This window comes from Bos mutus, chromosome 26, assembly GCF_027580195.1.
Source record: "Bos mutus isolate GX-2022 chromosome 26, NWIPB_WYAK_1.1, whole genome shotgun sequence".
Lineage (NCBI taxonomy): Eukaryota > Metazoa > Chordata > Mammalia > Artiodactyla > Bovidae > Bos > Bos mutus.
The window spans coordinates 29,790,999-29,806,005 of record NC_091642.1 but is presented as its reverse complement, the minus strand read 5'-3'; the positions used below and the strand labels follow the sequence as shown (position 1 = coordinate 29,806,005).

General features: G+C 54.1%; 1 protein-coding gene across 5 annotated transcripts; it reads left to right on the top strand.

Annotated features, from left to right (window-relative positions):
• Positions 1 to 681: 681 nt before the first annotated feature.
• On the top strand, positions 682 to 14,374 carry SEMA4G (semaphorin 4G). Of its 5 annotated transcripts, XM_070363711.1 has the most exons (17): positions 733 to 789; positions 1,521 to 1,577; positions 3,741 to 4,207; positions 4,307 to 4,455; positions 4,723 to 4,785; positions 7,643 to 7,759; positions 7,881 to 7,974; positions 8,120 to 8,233; positions 8,438 to 8,607; positions 8,692 to 8,861; positions 9,127 to 9,271; positions 9,400 to 9,622; positions 10,029 to 10,144; positions 10,292 to 10,467; positions 10,624 to 10,727; positions 12,081 to 13,137; positions 13,265 to 14,374. In XM_070363711.1, exons 3-16 carry the CDS (start codon positions 4,084 to 4,086, stop codon positions 12,908 to 12,910), a joined length of 2,595 nt encoding a protein of 864 aa, XP_070219812.1. In that variant the 5' UTR covers positions 733 to 789; positions 1,521 to 1,577; positions 3,741 to 4,083; the 3' UTR covers positions 12,911 to 13,137; positions 13,265 to 14,374. The 5 variants fall into 5 exon arrangements, with proteins under 5 accessions (XP_070219815.1, XP_070219813.1, XP_070219814.1 ...); XM_070363714.1 differs by lacking the exon at positions 1,521 to 1,577 and having other exon boundaries at positions 682 to 789; positions 7,661 to 7,759; positions 10,666 to 10,727; XM_070363712.1 differs by lacking the exon at positions 1,521 to 1,577 and having other exon boundaries at positions 682 to 789; positions 7,661 to 7,759.
• Positions 14,375 to 15,007: the final 633 nt, after the last annotated feature.

Genomic DNA, 15,007 nt, shown 5'->3' with positions numbered 1-15,007 from the left:
ACATGAACTGGAAGGGAACACAGGTGTCTGAGTGACCCAGTCCCTGAGGAGGTAGACCCCAGTTACATCTAAGAGTTGGTCTGAGTGGACAAGTGCAAATGTTTGTGGCTTCTTTAATCAGAAAAACAGCATTTGTCTTTTATGCACTTCCGGTCAAATTTTTATTCATCCCTTCAAGACTGACCCCCTCAGACCTCAAGCTGAAAGAGCAGGCGGCTGGAGACACTTGAGCTAGGAATCAAGACCCTCATCTGGGTTGAGAGCTGCCCCAGCACTTGGTGTCCACCTACTCTGCCCCTCCGCCCTAGGCAGAGAGCAGAAGCAGGTAGCAGGAGCGCAAAAAGTGAGCTCCGCATTAGAGGACTGGCCAGAGGGTCTTCGGAGAGTTGCCAGAGGACAGGTGTGCCCATCCCCCGGAGAAAGCAAGCCCAAGGGGTCCTAGGTCTGAGGGGTAGGAAGGTGGGATAAGTCCTTACAAAGCGCACAGGGTGATGAAACCACCACCAGGGGGCGCGGCCCTAGGGGGCGGGACACGCCAGACGCCCGAGGGCACTGTGTGAGCCTTGACCTATAGTATAGGGTGGGGATGCGAAAGCAGAGAGCGCCTTTCCCCGCACCCTTCCCTGCTGGCCCCGCCTCCCTGGCCCCGCCTTCCAGGCCCCTGCTCCACCCCCGGCTCCGCCTCCACCAGCCCCGCCTCCGGCCGCGGCCCCTTCCTCCCGCAGCTGGTGCTGTGGGGCCGCGGAGCCGCGCATCGCCGTCTGCATGGCCGGAGATCTGCGAGCAAAGGTGAGACAGGCGTGGAGTGCGGGCAGCGGCAGGGCCTGCGCCGGGGGACGGGGGCCAGGCCAGGCCTTCCCTACGTCTGTTAAACCTTCCAGGCTCGGCCAGGCCTTTCTCACCGCCAAGTCCCCTAGTCCAGCATAAAAGCTCTAGAGGGGCGCGGGCCAGGCCTCGGGCGGCGCTGGTCGCAGACCTGCCACCGCAGAGTCGGGATCTGGAGTGGGGCGGGGGCCCGCGTGGTGAACAGTGCTCCCCGGGATCTGGGTCACGTCTCCTGGCGTCTGGCGGGATCGAAGGAGAGCTCGTCCTCGAGCTGCAGCAGGAGAGACTGAGGTTAGATTTGAGGAGAGGAGAGAACCGCAAACTGTCCAGGATGAAGGAAGGCGAGGGTAGCGGGGGAGGGGCTCTCAGGCCAGGAGAGACCATCATCCTACTGGGCAGAGAGGGATACCGCCTACACTAGGCGGGTGGACATCTGGGATGAAGGTTGACAGCCTGCCTATCCTACATTGATCCTGTTGGCTACCCTCCTCAGTTCCCTCCACCCCAAGATCTAATAGCGGGAAGGTGGTCAGAGTTCAGGGGGCCGGCCCTGGGGGAGGATCGCAAGCTTTGGAACCTGAGATAGTGTGCGGGATGTGGACTGGAGACCTTGAAGCCTTGTGGTCACTGGGGGAAGGGGATGGCAGCTCCGCCCGTCCCCCCGCCCCATTTAGCCCCACCCTCCTGCCCAACAGGTTAAATGCAGGCTGAGCGCTCCCAGCCCAAATTCCATATCTAGAACTGCAGTAGAGGTAGGTTAAGTTACCTGTTCCATTGCATCTTTACTTTGCTACATCAAGGGGCCTCCTCCTGCCTGGGTTATGTAGCCCCTCCATCCCTTGCAAGACTGGCCTTGACCCATGCACGCATCCTATTTGAGCATCTGAGATCAGAAACTTCCCTCCTCTTTACACACACACACTCACAAACACAAACTTGGATTCTGGGCTTAGAATTAGGACTTTGGGGAAGGGAGGCAGGGTTCTGCTCTACATCTCACCCTCAGTGGATACTGATAGCCTCCAAGCCTGCCGTGAGAACTGGACCCCTATGTGTACATATGCTTGTCTCTGTGTAGATGTAATTGTGTGTTTGAGGACTGTGTGCATATAAATGTAGTTGATCCTTTTGTGGACATGATGGTGCCTGACTCACTGTATCCGTGGGATTGTGTGCGTGTCCCTACAGGGGCAGGACCCTCCTGTGAATAGGTGTACAGTCTTCCATAGGGACATGTCTGGGTGTATAACCCTCTTTGTTAATCCCTGAGACTGGGTGCCTTGCTAATTGAATGGGCATGTGAATACAACTTTACATGTAAATATGTATAGACAGGTGGCAGGCCCTTTAGGTAAACATATGTGTGCAGACCTCACTGTGAATGTGTGTGGCTGACTCTTCATGTGTATGTGTGCTCATAGCCCTCCTATGAATATGTATGTGTGTGTATCTATGTGCATGCACATCTCCCTCCTCTGGACACACGTGACTCATTTAAACCTCTGTCAGTGTGCCAGGCACCACGCTCTGAGTGGTTCCTCTGACCTGGGGTGTATTCCTCTTGCCCAATCCTAGAGACTGATCCCTCCTAGCCTTAGGGCTCCCCCCGCCCCTGCCCCACTTCTGCACTAAGCAAATAGGAGGCCCCAAAGGTAAATAGGTGTGCTTCCACAGTGAGAGATGGGGCCTGGGCGGTTTGCCTGGGGCCTCTTGCTACCCCAGCCCCCAGACCAGGATCCGATGCCCCTCCTGTGGTCCAGGGAGCCTCTTCAGTCTACTCATACGCCATTCTCCATTTTTGGGCTCTGCTCCAGAACAGTAGTGACCTTTACCTCTTGAAAAAACCCTCCAAATTCCGGTTTTCCCCCTGGCCAATTCCCAGTCCCTGCCCTCTCTTCAAGGCCACCTAGTTAATATTTGACCTGGAAGGAAAGGGAGAGGCCAGTGGCACTTCTGGCTTTGTCTCATGAGATTGGGTGAGTCAGGTTTTCTCCACACCTAGCCCAACCAAGGAACTTCAGAGATCAGACCTGAAGTTCAGGGGTCAGATCAGACCTACCACCTATCCCAATCCCATCCCCATCTGGTTGCCATGCGGGAGGGTCCAGGTGTGGTAACAGTCTCCAAGATGTACCAAGGGAGGTGGCCAAGGTCTCAGGGACCCTATCGTTCACCTTTTCCTTGTTGCTCATGCCTCAGTTAAGTGACCTTGCACGCTCGAGCTTCCTGTTCAGGTATGACAACTGCACTGCTGAGAGTGGGGGAGGGAAGAGGGGGCAGATACCCACCTTGGTGCCTGTGAGTTCCTGTTTGCAGGTAGGGGCATGTGTGGATGCTTAGCCAGAGGATACAGTACAGACTCGCATGGGCAGGGCAGAGATGTGCACCCCCTTGGAGAGGAATGCTGAGGAGGAGAAGTATCTAATTAAAGAGAAATTCCAGAGGGAGCTTTCAGGCCAGGGAAAAGAAAAAACAAAGGGAAAATAGGACAAAATAAACAAAGGCCCATTAAGCATCTCTGCCCAGGCCTTCCTGCATAAGGCACCCCCGCAGGCGGAGGGGCAGCTGCTGCCCGAGTTGGGTCTCACTGTTGGGAAAAGGCATTCTTCCTGAGAACCTGGGCTCTACCAAGATGGAGGCCTAGCTTAGCTTCTGACTAGGTTACAGAACGGCTGTCACCTGAGATTTGGGTTGAAGGGAGTCTAGGGTCTTGTAAAGTGGGCAAGCTCCACCCAGCTTCCTGCATCTGAACAGCAAGGAGGACAGAATGACGGGGTTCATCCTCTTGTGGGAGTTTCGTAGATGCTGGGCCTCCTCGCTTTGATACCACCTGAACTCAGAGGGGAATGCTATCTACTTTCCATCTACACACAAAAGAAAGGACTTTTTTTCTGTTTGTTTTTTCTTTTCTTCAGAAAACAGACCTCAGTGAACCAGAACTAGCCCTGCTTTTGGGGCAGGGTGACCCCACCAGTGATCTACAACCCCTGTGTGACCCCACCATGGAATTTGTAACTGATGCCGAGAGGCAGTCTGGAATCCACCCCTCTTCTTGACCTCTTACCTGGGATTCCATGGCCGCACAATCATGTGATTCCATGTCTTCCCGATTCCAGGACCCTCCCTGGCCCCATGACCTCTGACCTTCTAAGCAACCTCCCTGGACCTTAATACCCTGTGACTATTCTTCCCATCATCCCCCAACCTCTGGCCCTGGCTCCCTTTGGGAGTCTTGTTGGTCTGGGCCTCCCCAGGAAGATGTGGGGGAGGCTCTGGCCCTTCCTCCTGAGCTTCCTCACAGCAACTGCAGTCCCTGGACCCTCACTGCGGAGACCATCCAGAGAACTAGATGCCACCCCACGGATGACCATCCCCTACGAAGGTTTGACAGCCCCAACCTCGAAAGGCAGCAGGAGCCGGGGGCTGGAGGTGGGGAGGCAGGCAGTCCCAGGGCTGGGCTCACAGATCCCGCTCTCCCCAGAGCTCTCTGGGACCCGGCACTTCAAGGGCCAAGCCCAGAACTACTCAACACTGCTGCTGGAGGAGGCCTCCGCAAGGCTGCTGGTGGGAGCCCGAGGTGCCCTGTTCTCTCTCAATGCGCAAGACATAGGAGATGGGACTCACAAAGAGGTCAGCCCCTGGAGCCTAGACCGCCCAGAGGGTATCCAGCTTCATTCAGCATCGTAGGACCTCAACTTCCTGGAAACCCTGTCAGTCCTCTGTTAACCCCCTGGTCAGACAGCACTGCCTTTCCTGGCCCAGGTCTCCTTTACATCCAATGCTCCTTCTGACACTTTCCTCACCCTGGGGCCCTATCACCTTGTCCCACAGGTAATGGGGAGAGGCAAAGGCATTGGGTTCTATGCATCAGCCTATTTCCTTTACCACCCCCTCCAGATTCGCTGGGAGGCCTCTCCAGAGATGCAAAGCAAATGTCATCAAAAAGGGAAAAACAACCAGGTATGTGATCCGCCCTGTTCCCAACTCCTTTCCTTTTTCTCTTCAGTGGGGGCTATCACAGTTGGTGGGGACACAGATGGAGAAACAGATCAGCCAGTCAGTTGCAGCAACCACAATAGACACTGTGAGTGCCACTGGAGGGGCCGGCCTGGGAGCGATACTTGTAATGCAAACATCTGGTGACCTACTAGTGTGGTTTTGGATATTATCTTAATCTCCTCTGGGCTCCCAAATAATAATCAGGATAACAATAGGTAATCTCTAGTAAGTGCTGACTTAGCTATTATCTAATTTCATTCTAAAATGATCCTAGGAAATGGTGTTATCCTCCACTTTCAATGAGAAAAATGAGGCTTTGGTCAAGGAATAGCTCAAATACCCACTTTTCCATAGGTATTAGTGAAGTGTCAGGGTTCCTTGGTGGCTCAGACAGTAAAGTGTCTATCCTTAATGCGGGAGACCTGGGTTCAATCCCTGGGTCAGGAAGATCCCCTGGAGAAGGGCATGGCAACCCACTCCAGTACTCTTGCCTGGAGAATCCCATGGACAGAGGAGCCTGGTGGGCTACAATCCATGGGGTTGCAAAGAGTTGGACACTGGACATGACTGAGAAACTGACACTCTCTAGTGAAGTGTCAGCCCTTTCTAGCTAAAGAACAGAATGTCTGCAGGGGTCCTATATCTGGCTATCTAACAGATTTATCTGGAGAGCTTTTTACACAGTTTTTATTTTTTTGTGGCGTGGCATATCGGAATCTTAGTTCCCCAATCAGGGATCGAACTGGCACCCCCTGCAGTGGAAGGACAAAGTCTTAACCACTGGACTGCCAGGGAAGAACCTGGAGAGCTTTTTAAAAATACCCCAAGGCCCACAAGCTGGGGGATTCTGACTTAGTGGGTCTGCGGCACTTAAAGGCGTCTCCAGAAGATTTCATCAAAGGATGCCTCTAAGTGTAACATGGGTGGAAAATGGAGCTGCTGAAGCATATGGAGCCCAATTTATGGAGGGCTGTTAACACCCAGCTGGGGGTTTGGATTTTATTCTGACAGTAGTACCCTCACCATTTGATATTTTAGAGACTTTCAAACTTTAACATGCACTCGAATCACCTGGGTGTATTATAAATGCGGATGCGAACTCAGAAGGTCTGGGGAAAGGCCTGCGATTCTGCGATTCTAATGAGCTTCCAGATGAAGCTGACACACTGCTGGTCCCGGATCATTCTTTGACTTTAGAAGAACATTTCCCAAAGCATGTTCTGAGAAGCAATAATTTTCAAAAGAGATGTTTAATAGTTAGATGAGTTTGGAAAATGCTGTATGCTCAATCCTACAATGCACAGCGATACCCTTAAGGCTTTGAGGTGTCTCCAGTAAAGGTAGCTTTTACCTGTGGTTTTCTATTCATTTGACCACAGAACTCCCCCTCCCCGATCCCCCCTTTTTAATGGAAACATCTTGGGGAAACACTATTTTAAGAATACTTATCTGGTCTCAGGCACTAAATGAATTAAAATAGAGTGAGTCTGGAGGGAAGAAAGGTAGTGTGGAGGTGGGGGGCATCATATAGGTCAGAGGAGGGAGGCCTGATCAAGCTGGTGGAGAGGAGGGCTGGATGCCAAAGTCTGCACCTGGTGAGAGTGGGGTAAAGACATAGAGGCCTGCATGGACTCAAACCCTGGGTAACAGACAGGAGGAGGAATCATTAACAAGGCAAAGAAGTCAAGAGGGCATCGGCTTAGGGCATTTGATAGGCAGAGAAGGCCACTGGCTGCAGGAGGGTGAATGAGGCCAGAGGAAGGGGCAGGGCTCTGTCATGTAGGGCCAGGAGCATGTGGGGCCCTATGTTCAGGACTCTGGTGAGTCACAGAGGGTTTTAAATACAGCAGTGACATGATCTGGTTTACATTTTTAAAATATGCCTTGGAAAGTGGGTTGCAAGAGGGTGCTGACTGGTAGAATCTCTCTGAAAGGAAAATCCAGACAATGGTAACAGCAGTCTCCTTTGAAGGCAACAGGATAAAAAAGGAGGCTGTTTACAACATATCCCTTTGTACCTTTTGAATTTTACACCGTGTGCATGTATTCCTCATTCACTGAATCAATAAACAGCTTTTGTAAAGACAGGCAGAGAGGTGGGGGAGCTGTCAGGTGGTCGCTGTGGCTGCCCAGGGAAGAGATGACGGTGATAGTGTGGACTAGGGTGGTGGCAGTGGAGGGGAAGTGGACCAAGTCATGGGACGTGTAGGATAAAGACTTAATCACGGAGAGACTGAATGTGGGGGTGAGGGAATGGGAAGCAGCAAAGATGACGCCTGGTTTCTGGACTGAGTAATAGGATGGACGGATGAAGTGAGGTGGGAAAGACTGGAAGAACAGGTTTAAGGGAGAAGATGCACAGGACGGAGGAGGGGATGAGCCTGGTTTCTGACAGCATGAGTTCGACATGTCTGTGGGCTAGCAGGTGGAGCAATGGCTGGAACCTGGGGGGTAGGTTTGGTAATGCCACCCTGAAGTGGGTGTGGGAGCTCCATGACTGGCGGACGGTGCTGTGAAGATGCAAGAGAGAAGCATCTTCAGGTGGTGAGAGCCCTTGGAGCCCCCAGACTAGGGGACTACAGAAGATGCAGGAGAAGCCAGCCATGTGTGTCAGGTAAGCTGAGCTAGCCAAGGGAAGAGCAGTCATGCCCCTGGGAGACCAAAGGACAGCAAGTTCCCAGGAACAGTCTGTGTCCTGAGCAGTGAGAATACCCACCAGGATCTTAGAAGGAACCGTTTGTCCTGTGGGTGGGGGCAAGAGCCAGACCACAGAGCTGGCCTAATGGAAGCAGTCTCTAAGGAGGCCCGGGGCTCACAGCCCTCATCTATCCCACAGACCGAGTGCTTCAACCATGTGCGATTCCTGCAGCGGCTCAATGCCACCCACCTCTACACATGTGGGACTCATGCCTTCCAGCCTCTCTGTGCAGCCATTGTGAGTGTGTTTGCCCCTGCCCTGACTGCCGCCCCTGCTCCCTGACCCTGGACCCGTCTGACCTTCGGCGACAACCCCTGTTGTCCTCAGGATCACTGACTTTGGGCCCTTCCTCCCCCAGGATGCTGAGGCCTTCACCTTGCCAACCAGCTTCGAGGAGGGGAAAGAGAAGTGTCCTTACGACCCAGCCCGCGGCTTCACTGGCCTCATCATTGGTAAGCATGCTCTCCTCTCCACACAGGCCCCTCAACCACAGGCATGCTGTGAGACATGGATCTCATTGCTAGGACTTGCCACCCATGTAGTATTATGTGTCTTGTGTGTGATGTGTCTCTCACGCTGGGCATGTTCATGCCTCAGATGGAGGCCTCTACACAGCCACTCGGTATGAATTCCGGAGCATCCCTGACATCCGCCGGAGCCGGCACCCACACTCCCTGAGGACAGAGGAGGCACCAATGCACTGGCTCAATGGTTAGGAGGATGAAGCCCAGGGTGATGGGGGGCAGGGGACTGTTTCTGCATCCGTACTCCCTTGGGCAGTTGACCATCATCCCATCCCCAAATCCCCAGGTGAGCCTGTCTCTTCCTGAGTGTGGTTGAATAAGGGCAGTGCGGTGGGTGTGGGGGCAGTGGGTGGAGATCCCCAAACTATCTCAGAAGCCACCTGACCCACAGATGCTGAGTTTGTGTTCTCCGTCCTGGTGCGGGAGAGCCAGGCCAGTCCCGTGGGTGACGACGACAAAGTTTACTACTTCTTCACGGAGCGTGCTGCTGAGGAGGGTGCAGGCAGCTTTGCTCAGAGCCGCAGCAGTCACCGCGTGGCCCGTGTGGCCCGGGTGTGCAAGGTGAGGAGGACTGAGTTCAGAGCAAGGGTGTAGAGGCTGAATCTCTGACCCTGGCCACTGACCCCCTGCCCCCTGCCCCCCCAGGGAGACCTGGGAGGGAAGAAGATCCTGCAGAAGAAGTGGACCTCCTTCTTGAAGGCACGCCTCATCTGCCACATCCCACAGTATGAGATGCTGCGCAGTGTCTGCAGCCTGCAAGCTGACACCTCAGCACACACACACTTCTATGCGGCCTTCACGCTGACCACACAGTGGTCAGTTCAGGGATGGCGGGAAGGCGAGGGATGGGGACAGCATAGGGACTGGAGCAGAGGTCAGGGGAGATGAGATAGGACCCCCTGGGGGGAAGCCAGCTGCAGACGGAGAACTTCAGGCACGTCCAGGGGTCTGCTGCCACTCAGGAGAGGGCCTGTGGACTTGGAGCTGGCATTGGTCAGGACGACGGGGGGCTCCAGGCTGGGCAGGTAGGCAGGCTCCTTTCGGTGTGACTCAGCCTCCTCCCCTCCATCCCATCCTTAGGAAGACCCTCGAGGCCTCAGCCATATGCCGCTATGACCTGGCCGAGGTGCAGGCTGTCTTCGCAGGCCCCTACATGGAATACCAGGATGGTGTCCGGCGCTGGGGCCGCTACGAGGGTGGGGTGCCAGAGCCCCGGCCTGGCTCGGTGAGTGCTGAGGCCTGGGGTCAGTGCTGAGTAGACAGGACCCCTAAGATGGGGAGGAGGTCTAACCTTGTGGGGAGGGTGGGCCAGTGGTAGAATTCTAAGATTCACCACCCTATCCCCCACCACAGTGCATTACAGATTCACTGCGAAGCCGAGGCTACAACTCATCCCAGGACTTGCCATCTCTGGTTCTGGACTTTGTGAAGTTACACCCACTGATGGCTCGGCCTGTGGTGCCCACACGCGGACGGCCCCTGCTGCTCAAGCGCAGTGTGCGCTACACACACCTCACGGGGACACCTGTCAGCACACCTGCCGGACCCACCTATGACCTGCTCTTTCTGGGCACAGGTGCTTCTGACCCCTGGCCTGAGCCCTTTGGTGACTGCTGGCCTGAGTCCTTGATCCCTATTGACGTCCAGTCCCCTGGAGGACCCTGATCACAAAACCCTGGTGACCACTGATGTTGATTCTTCAGTGAACAATCACTACTGGTCCCTAAGGACCACTAGCTCTTGGTGACTGCTGACTCCTGTCACCAACCACAATGACATTTGACCCTGGTCACTAATGCTTCTAAATCCAATAATTCTTGCCATGACTAGTTTGGAGTTTCCAATCTCGGGAAAACCCACTGCTACTGGCTGAATCCTTGTCCCTGACCTCAGGACTCCAAGCGGTTCCCGTTAGGCCATTTATTGCAGGGGGCTGAGAGTAGATTCCACTGGAGTCTGACCTTCTGCCATTCCCATACCAGCTGATGGCTGGATCCACAAGGCTGTGGTCCTGGGCTCTGGGATGCACATTATTGAAGAGACACAGGTGTTAAAGGAGCCCCAGTCTGTGGAGAACCTGGTCATCTCTCCGATGCAGGTAGCCCCTGACTCATGACCCTCAATATTCTGGTCTTGCCAGAGTAGACAGAGGGAGGTGGGAGGCTGGCCACTGGCTGTGTGTGTGTGTGTGTGTCTGTAAGTGGGAGTGAGGTGCTGCCAACCAGCTGTTCTCTCTGACTCCTAGCATAGCCTCTACGTGGGGGCCCCAAGTGGCATCATCCAGCTACCACTGTCCAGCTGCTCCCGCTACCGCTCCTGCTATGACTGCATCCTGGCCCGGGACCCCTACTGTGGCTGGGACCCCAGCACGCATGCCTGCATGGTGACCACCACCATAGCCAACAGGTCCCAAAGTAGCAGGTGAGAGGCATGGGAGTCGGCGGGGGGCGGCGCTCAAGGGTCCCATTTGCCCCGGGGATCAGGGCCTAAGGGGTGAAGGAGGGCCTGCCAGCTGCGGGGAGTAGGGTCCAGTTGTTAGTAACAGCTTTACTGACCCTTCCACTGGGCAAACTACAGCCCAGTTCCCCTTGTTCTTGAATCCCAATCCTCTGTCTCCAGGACAGCACTCATACAGGACATGGAGAGAGGAAACCGAGGCTGCGAGGGCAACAGGGACACAGGTAAGTGCCATCATGGTCGTGTGTGGGTCTGGCAACATAGTCTGTCATCTTTACCATCTGATGCCATCCGTATGTGCATATATATATCTGAATGACTCTGTCTGTGCTTTCACTGAGAACGACCCGGCACAGAGTAAGTATTCAACAAACATTTGTTGCAAAACGAAAAGTTATAAATAAGCAAACAGGTTCAAGATGTGAAGTTTTTCCTCATTTCTGGAGCTTACAGCCAAGTATGTGCACAGGCAATTAAATGATCCCACAATAAATTACAATTCTTTTCTTTGGCTTTTTTTGATACAAAAGAAATAATTACAACTAAAGGGTTTGAGAGATAATAGGTTCTTCCCCAAGGAAGATCAGATGACTGAGCTGATATCTGAAGCAAGAGCAATAATCATAATAATCATAGCTAATATGTACCGAGGATTTACCATGTGGCAAGCACTGATCAAACACATGCATTTCGTTTGTTCTCAGAGCATTCCTATGAGAAAGGTGCCATTATTACCATCTCCATGAGGGGCAATCTCTCCGAGTAACAGAGAGAATAAGTAAACTACCCAAAATCGATCAGTTCTTTGAGAATTTGAGCCTAACCCCAAGCAGGCTAACTGGAATCTGAGCTTTTGTTCACTGTTATGCTTTCTCCTCCAAGTTAACCTGGCTAATACAGGGCATGAGGAAGGGGATGACACCCAAGTAGAGGGAAGACCAAGCTTGGTGTTTGAACAAGAGAAGAGGCTGGAGAGATGGGCAAGACTGTGCTGAGGCAGGGGGATGGCATCATCAGCTTAGTGTTTTTAAAAGGTCACCCCACTGCTGCATAAAGAATGGATTAGGTGAGGGCCAGCAGCTGGGGAAGGAGAGACGTGAACAGGTCTGAGAAAGATTCTGGAAGCAGAATCTTAGTGAGGGTTAGATACAAAGGTGAAGGGGAGAAAGAGACAAGGGAAACTCAGGTTTCTGGGAAATGGCTGGTGGTGCCATACACAGTGATGACAATTCAAGAAAAATACCCAGTGTAGTCTAAGAGGGAGCTTTTGGCCTCAGTTCCTGTGACATGTCCAAGAGATGTACGGCACGTAGAAGAAAGTCAAGTCTACGCTCAGTAGAAAACTCTTTGTTGGAGGCAGAGATGAGGAATCACTGGTAGATGTCAGGAACTGAAACCAATGAGATGGGCCCACTGAACCTTGCGTGGGAACATGAGCACAAAGGGCTTAGTCCTGCAATTCTAGATTCTGTGCTTGGTGCTGGGGACCTAACAGTGAACCACCTGGCTTGCCATCTCCAGTGCGTCCCAGGATAAGCAGGCACTGACCACGTTCTCCTGTCCCTTGCTCCCTCCAGGGCCACCACCACCAATGAAGACCCGTTCTGTGCTCCGGGGTGATGATGTCCTATTGCCCTGTGACCAGCCATCCAACCTGGCCCGGGCCTTGTGGCTGCTCAATGGGAGCATGGGCCTGAGCGATGGGCAGGATGGCTACCGCGTGGGTGTGGATGGGCTGCTGGTAACAGACACGCAGCCTGAGCACAGCGGCAACTACGGCTGCTACGCTGAAGAGAACGGCCTCCGCACCCTGCTGGCCTCCTACAGCCTCACGGTGCGACCAGCCACTCCAGCCCCTGCTCCACAAGCCCCTGCCATGCCTGGGGCACAGCTGGCACCGGATGTGCGGCTGCTCTACGTGTTAGCCATTGCTGCACTTGGTGGCCTCTGCCTCATCCTGGCTTCCTCCCTCTTCTACGTGGCCTGTCTTCGGGGAGATGGACGAGGGCACCGTCGAAAATACTCACTGGGTCGGGCCAGCCGGGCAGGGGGCTCTGCTGTGCAGCTGCAGACAGTCTCAGGCCAGTGTCCTGGAGAGGATGATGACGGTGATGATGGGGAACGGGCTGGGGGCTTAGAGGGTGGCTGCCTCCAGATCATCCCCGGAGAGGGAACCCCAGCCCCGCCACCGCCACCCCCCCCACCACCACCAACTGAGCTGACCAATGGGCTGGTGACGCTGCCCAGCCGGCTGCGCAGGATGAATGGCAACAGCTACGTGCTCCTGAGGCAGAGCAACAATGGAGTGCCAGCGGGGCCCTGCTCCTTCACCGAGGAGCTCAGCCGCATCCTGGAGAAGAGGAAGCACACACAGCTCGTAGAGCACCTGGATGAGAGCTCTGTCTGAGCCCAGCCTCCCAGGACAAATGCTCTTCCAAACCAGCCTGCCTGTACCAGGCTGGGCCGCTGCCTCCCCAACGGACACCTTACCCTCATCCCGCAACTCCAGGCCTTTCTCCCAACATTGTGATGTCCCTGTAGGGCTGGCCAGCATCAGGCCCAGCCAAAGCCCCCTTCTCAGTCTCTCCACAGACCCATCTGTGAGCAGCCCAGGTCAACCGGTGCTCCTCAGAGGTAGGTGCCCCTCAGGCTCTGCAGTCCTAGCCCCCACTCCTCTTCCCTTTTAACCTAAGCACTTGGGAGGAGAGGATGCCATCTTCCTGCCCCATTTGTCTGCTTACACCCCTCCTCTTTCTCCCAGGCAGGGCTCTGCAGGTCCAGGTGGCCTCAAGGTCACCACCCTCTGCCTGGCCCTATGTGCTGGATGGTCCTGAAAACAAACCAGACCTCTGCCAGCCACCAGAGCCACCTGAGCCCTGCGTGCATTCACGTGCACACATGGAAGAATGCCTATCAGCTGGGCTGCAGGGCCCCACCCCCACCTCCTGGTGCATTCCTGCGTTTCATCCCTTCTTCTGGACTTTGGGTACCCTCTCAATTGCCACCTCCCATCCTATCTAGTCTTCCTGTAGTCCCAGCCCCATGTGATGACCTCTTTGACAAGAGCTTGGCAACAGGCCAGCCTGGGAAGGTAAGACTACTGCATCCTTCCCTCTTCTCCCCTAACGTGTAGCCCTTGTGAGTCAGCCTCCCTACTCCCTGGTCACTCTCAGGAGTGCCAGAGACAGCTCCGGGCATGGTCTTCCTCACGCACATGTGCTTACATTTCCATTCACATGCACCTTCTGAGCCTCCCCTTGCTGCATCGAACCTGTGTCTGTCGGATTTGGTCCATGAACATTTCAGAGGGAGACCTGTCTCCCATTTAGCTGTCCTTGCAGACACTTCCTTAGGACGGGTGACCAACACTGCACTCAATGAGCCAGCCTCCCTTTTGGGGACCAAGCATTTGCTGCCCCTAGATCAGAGCAGGAGGAGGAGAGATCTGATGTCTCACCTGGCACTGATGCCCGTTCTTGGAACTATGCAAAGGGCAGAGGCTGGGAGTCTGGATGCTTGGCTCCCACCCCTGTCCTACCTCACCGGGGCACTTTCAGGGTCCAGGGGCCTCTGAAGTCTCCAGGCCCACATGGGACAATCAAAACCTGACTGAGCTCCCCCATTTCCCTCGGGTGAGGATGACTGTTATTTTTGTAGCTGAGAACGTGGAATCCCACGGATTTTTACTGCCCTTCACCCAACCTCTCCTTCCTCTACCCCACAATGAATGTATTTATTGTAAACTGGCTACACTTCTTTAGAAATGCCACCGCTCACCACGCAGGTAGGCGGGACAGGCATGTGACAGAGTGGGGAGGCTGGGCTCAGCTCCTCCCCCTACTGTTGGTTAATAAATACCCTTTTCCCCACAGCTACTATGAGTGGTCTGCTTGGTCTAGGCTGGTCTTCCCCTGATCACCAGGAGACAGGCTTCTAAGCTTATGATAAAGATGCTTCAGGGTGGGCTTTGCTTTCCATAAAACCATTTTCAGGGCTTCCCTAGTGACCCAGTGGTAAAGAATCTGGCTGCCAATGCAAGAGACATGGTCCGGGAAGATCCCATAAGCATCTAAGCCCGTGCGTCACAGCTACTGAGCCTGTGCTCTAGAGCCCGGGAATACAACTACTGAGCTGTTCGCCACAACTACTGAAGCCCATGTGCGCTGGAGTCTGTGCTTCACAACAAGAGAAGCCACCGCAACGAGAAGGCTGTGCACAACTAGAGAAAGCCAGTGTGCAGCGATGAGGACCCGACACAGCCACAAATAAATTATTTTTTTAATTTTGCAGAAGTTGGGATCCTCAGCTTCCATCCTGATAGTCCTGAGCAGGCACACAGGCTTTTTAAAATGATCACTATTTACTGATCGTGGTGATAAGGGGATGACAAAATTAATGATAATTCAAGAATTCATACAAAAGTTTCTAGGTTTTTACCTCCTGGCTCTTTTTCTCATCATCTCCTCCCCTCCCTAGGTCTAGAAGATGCTGCCTTTTAATCAGA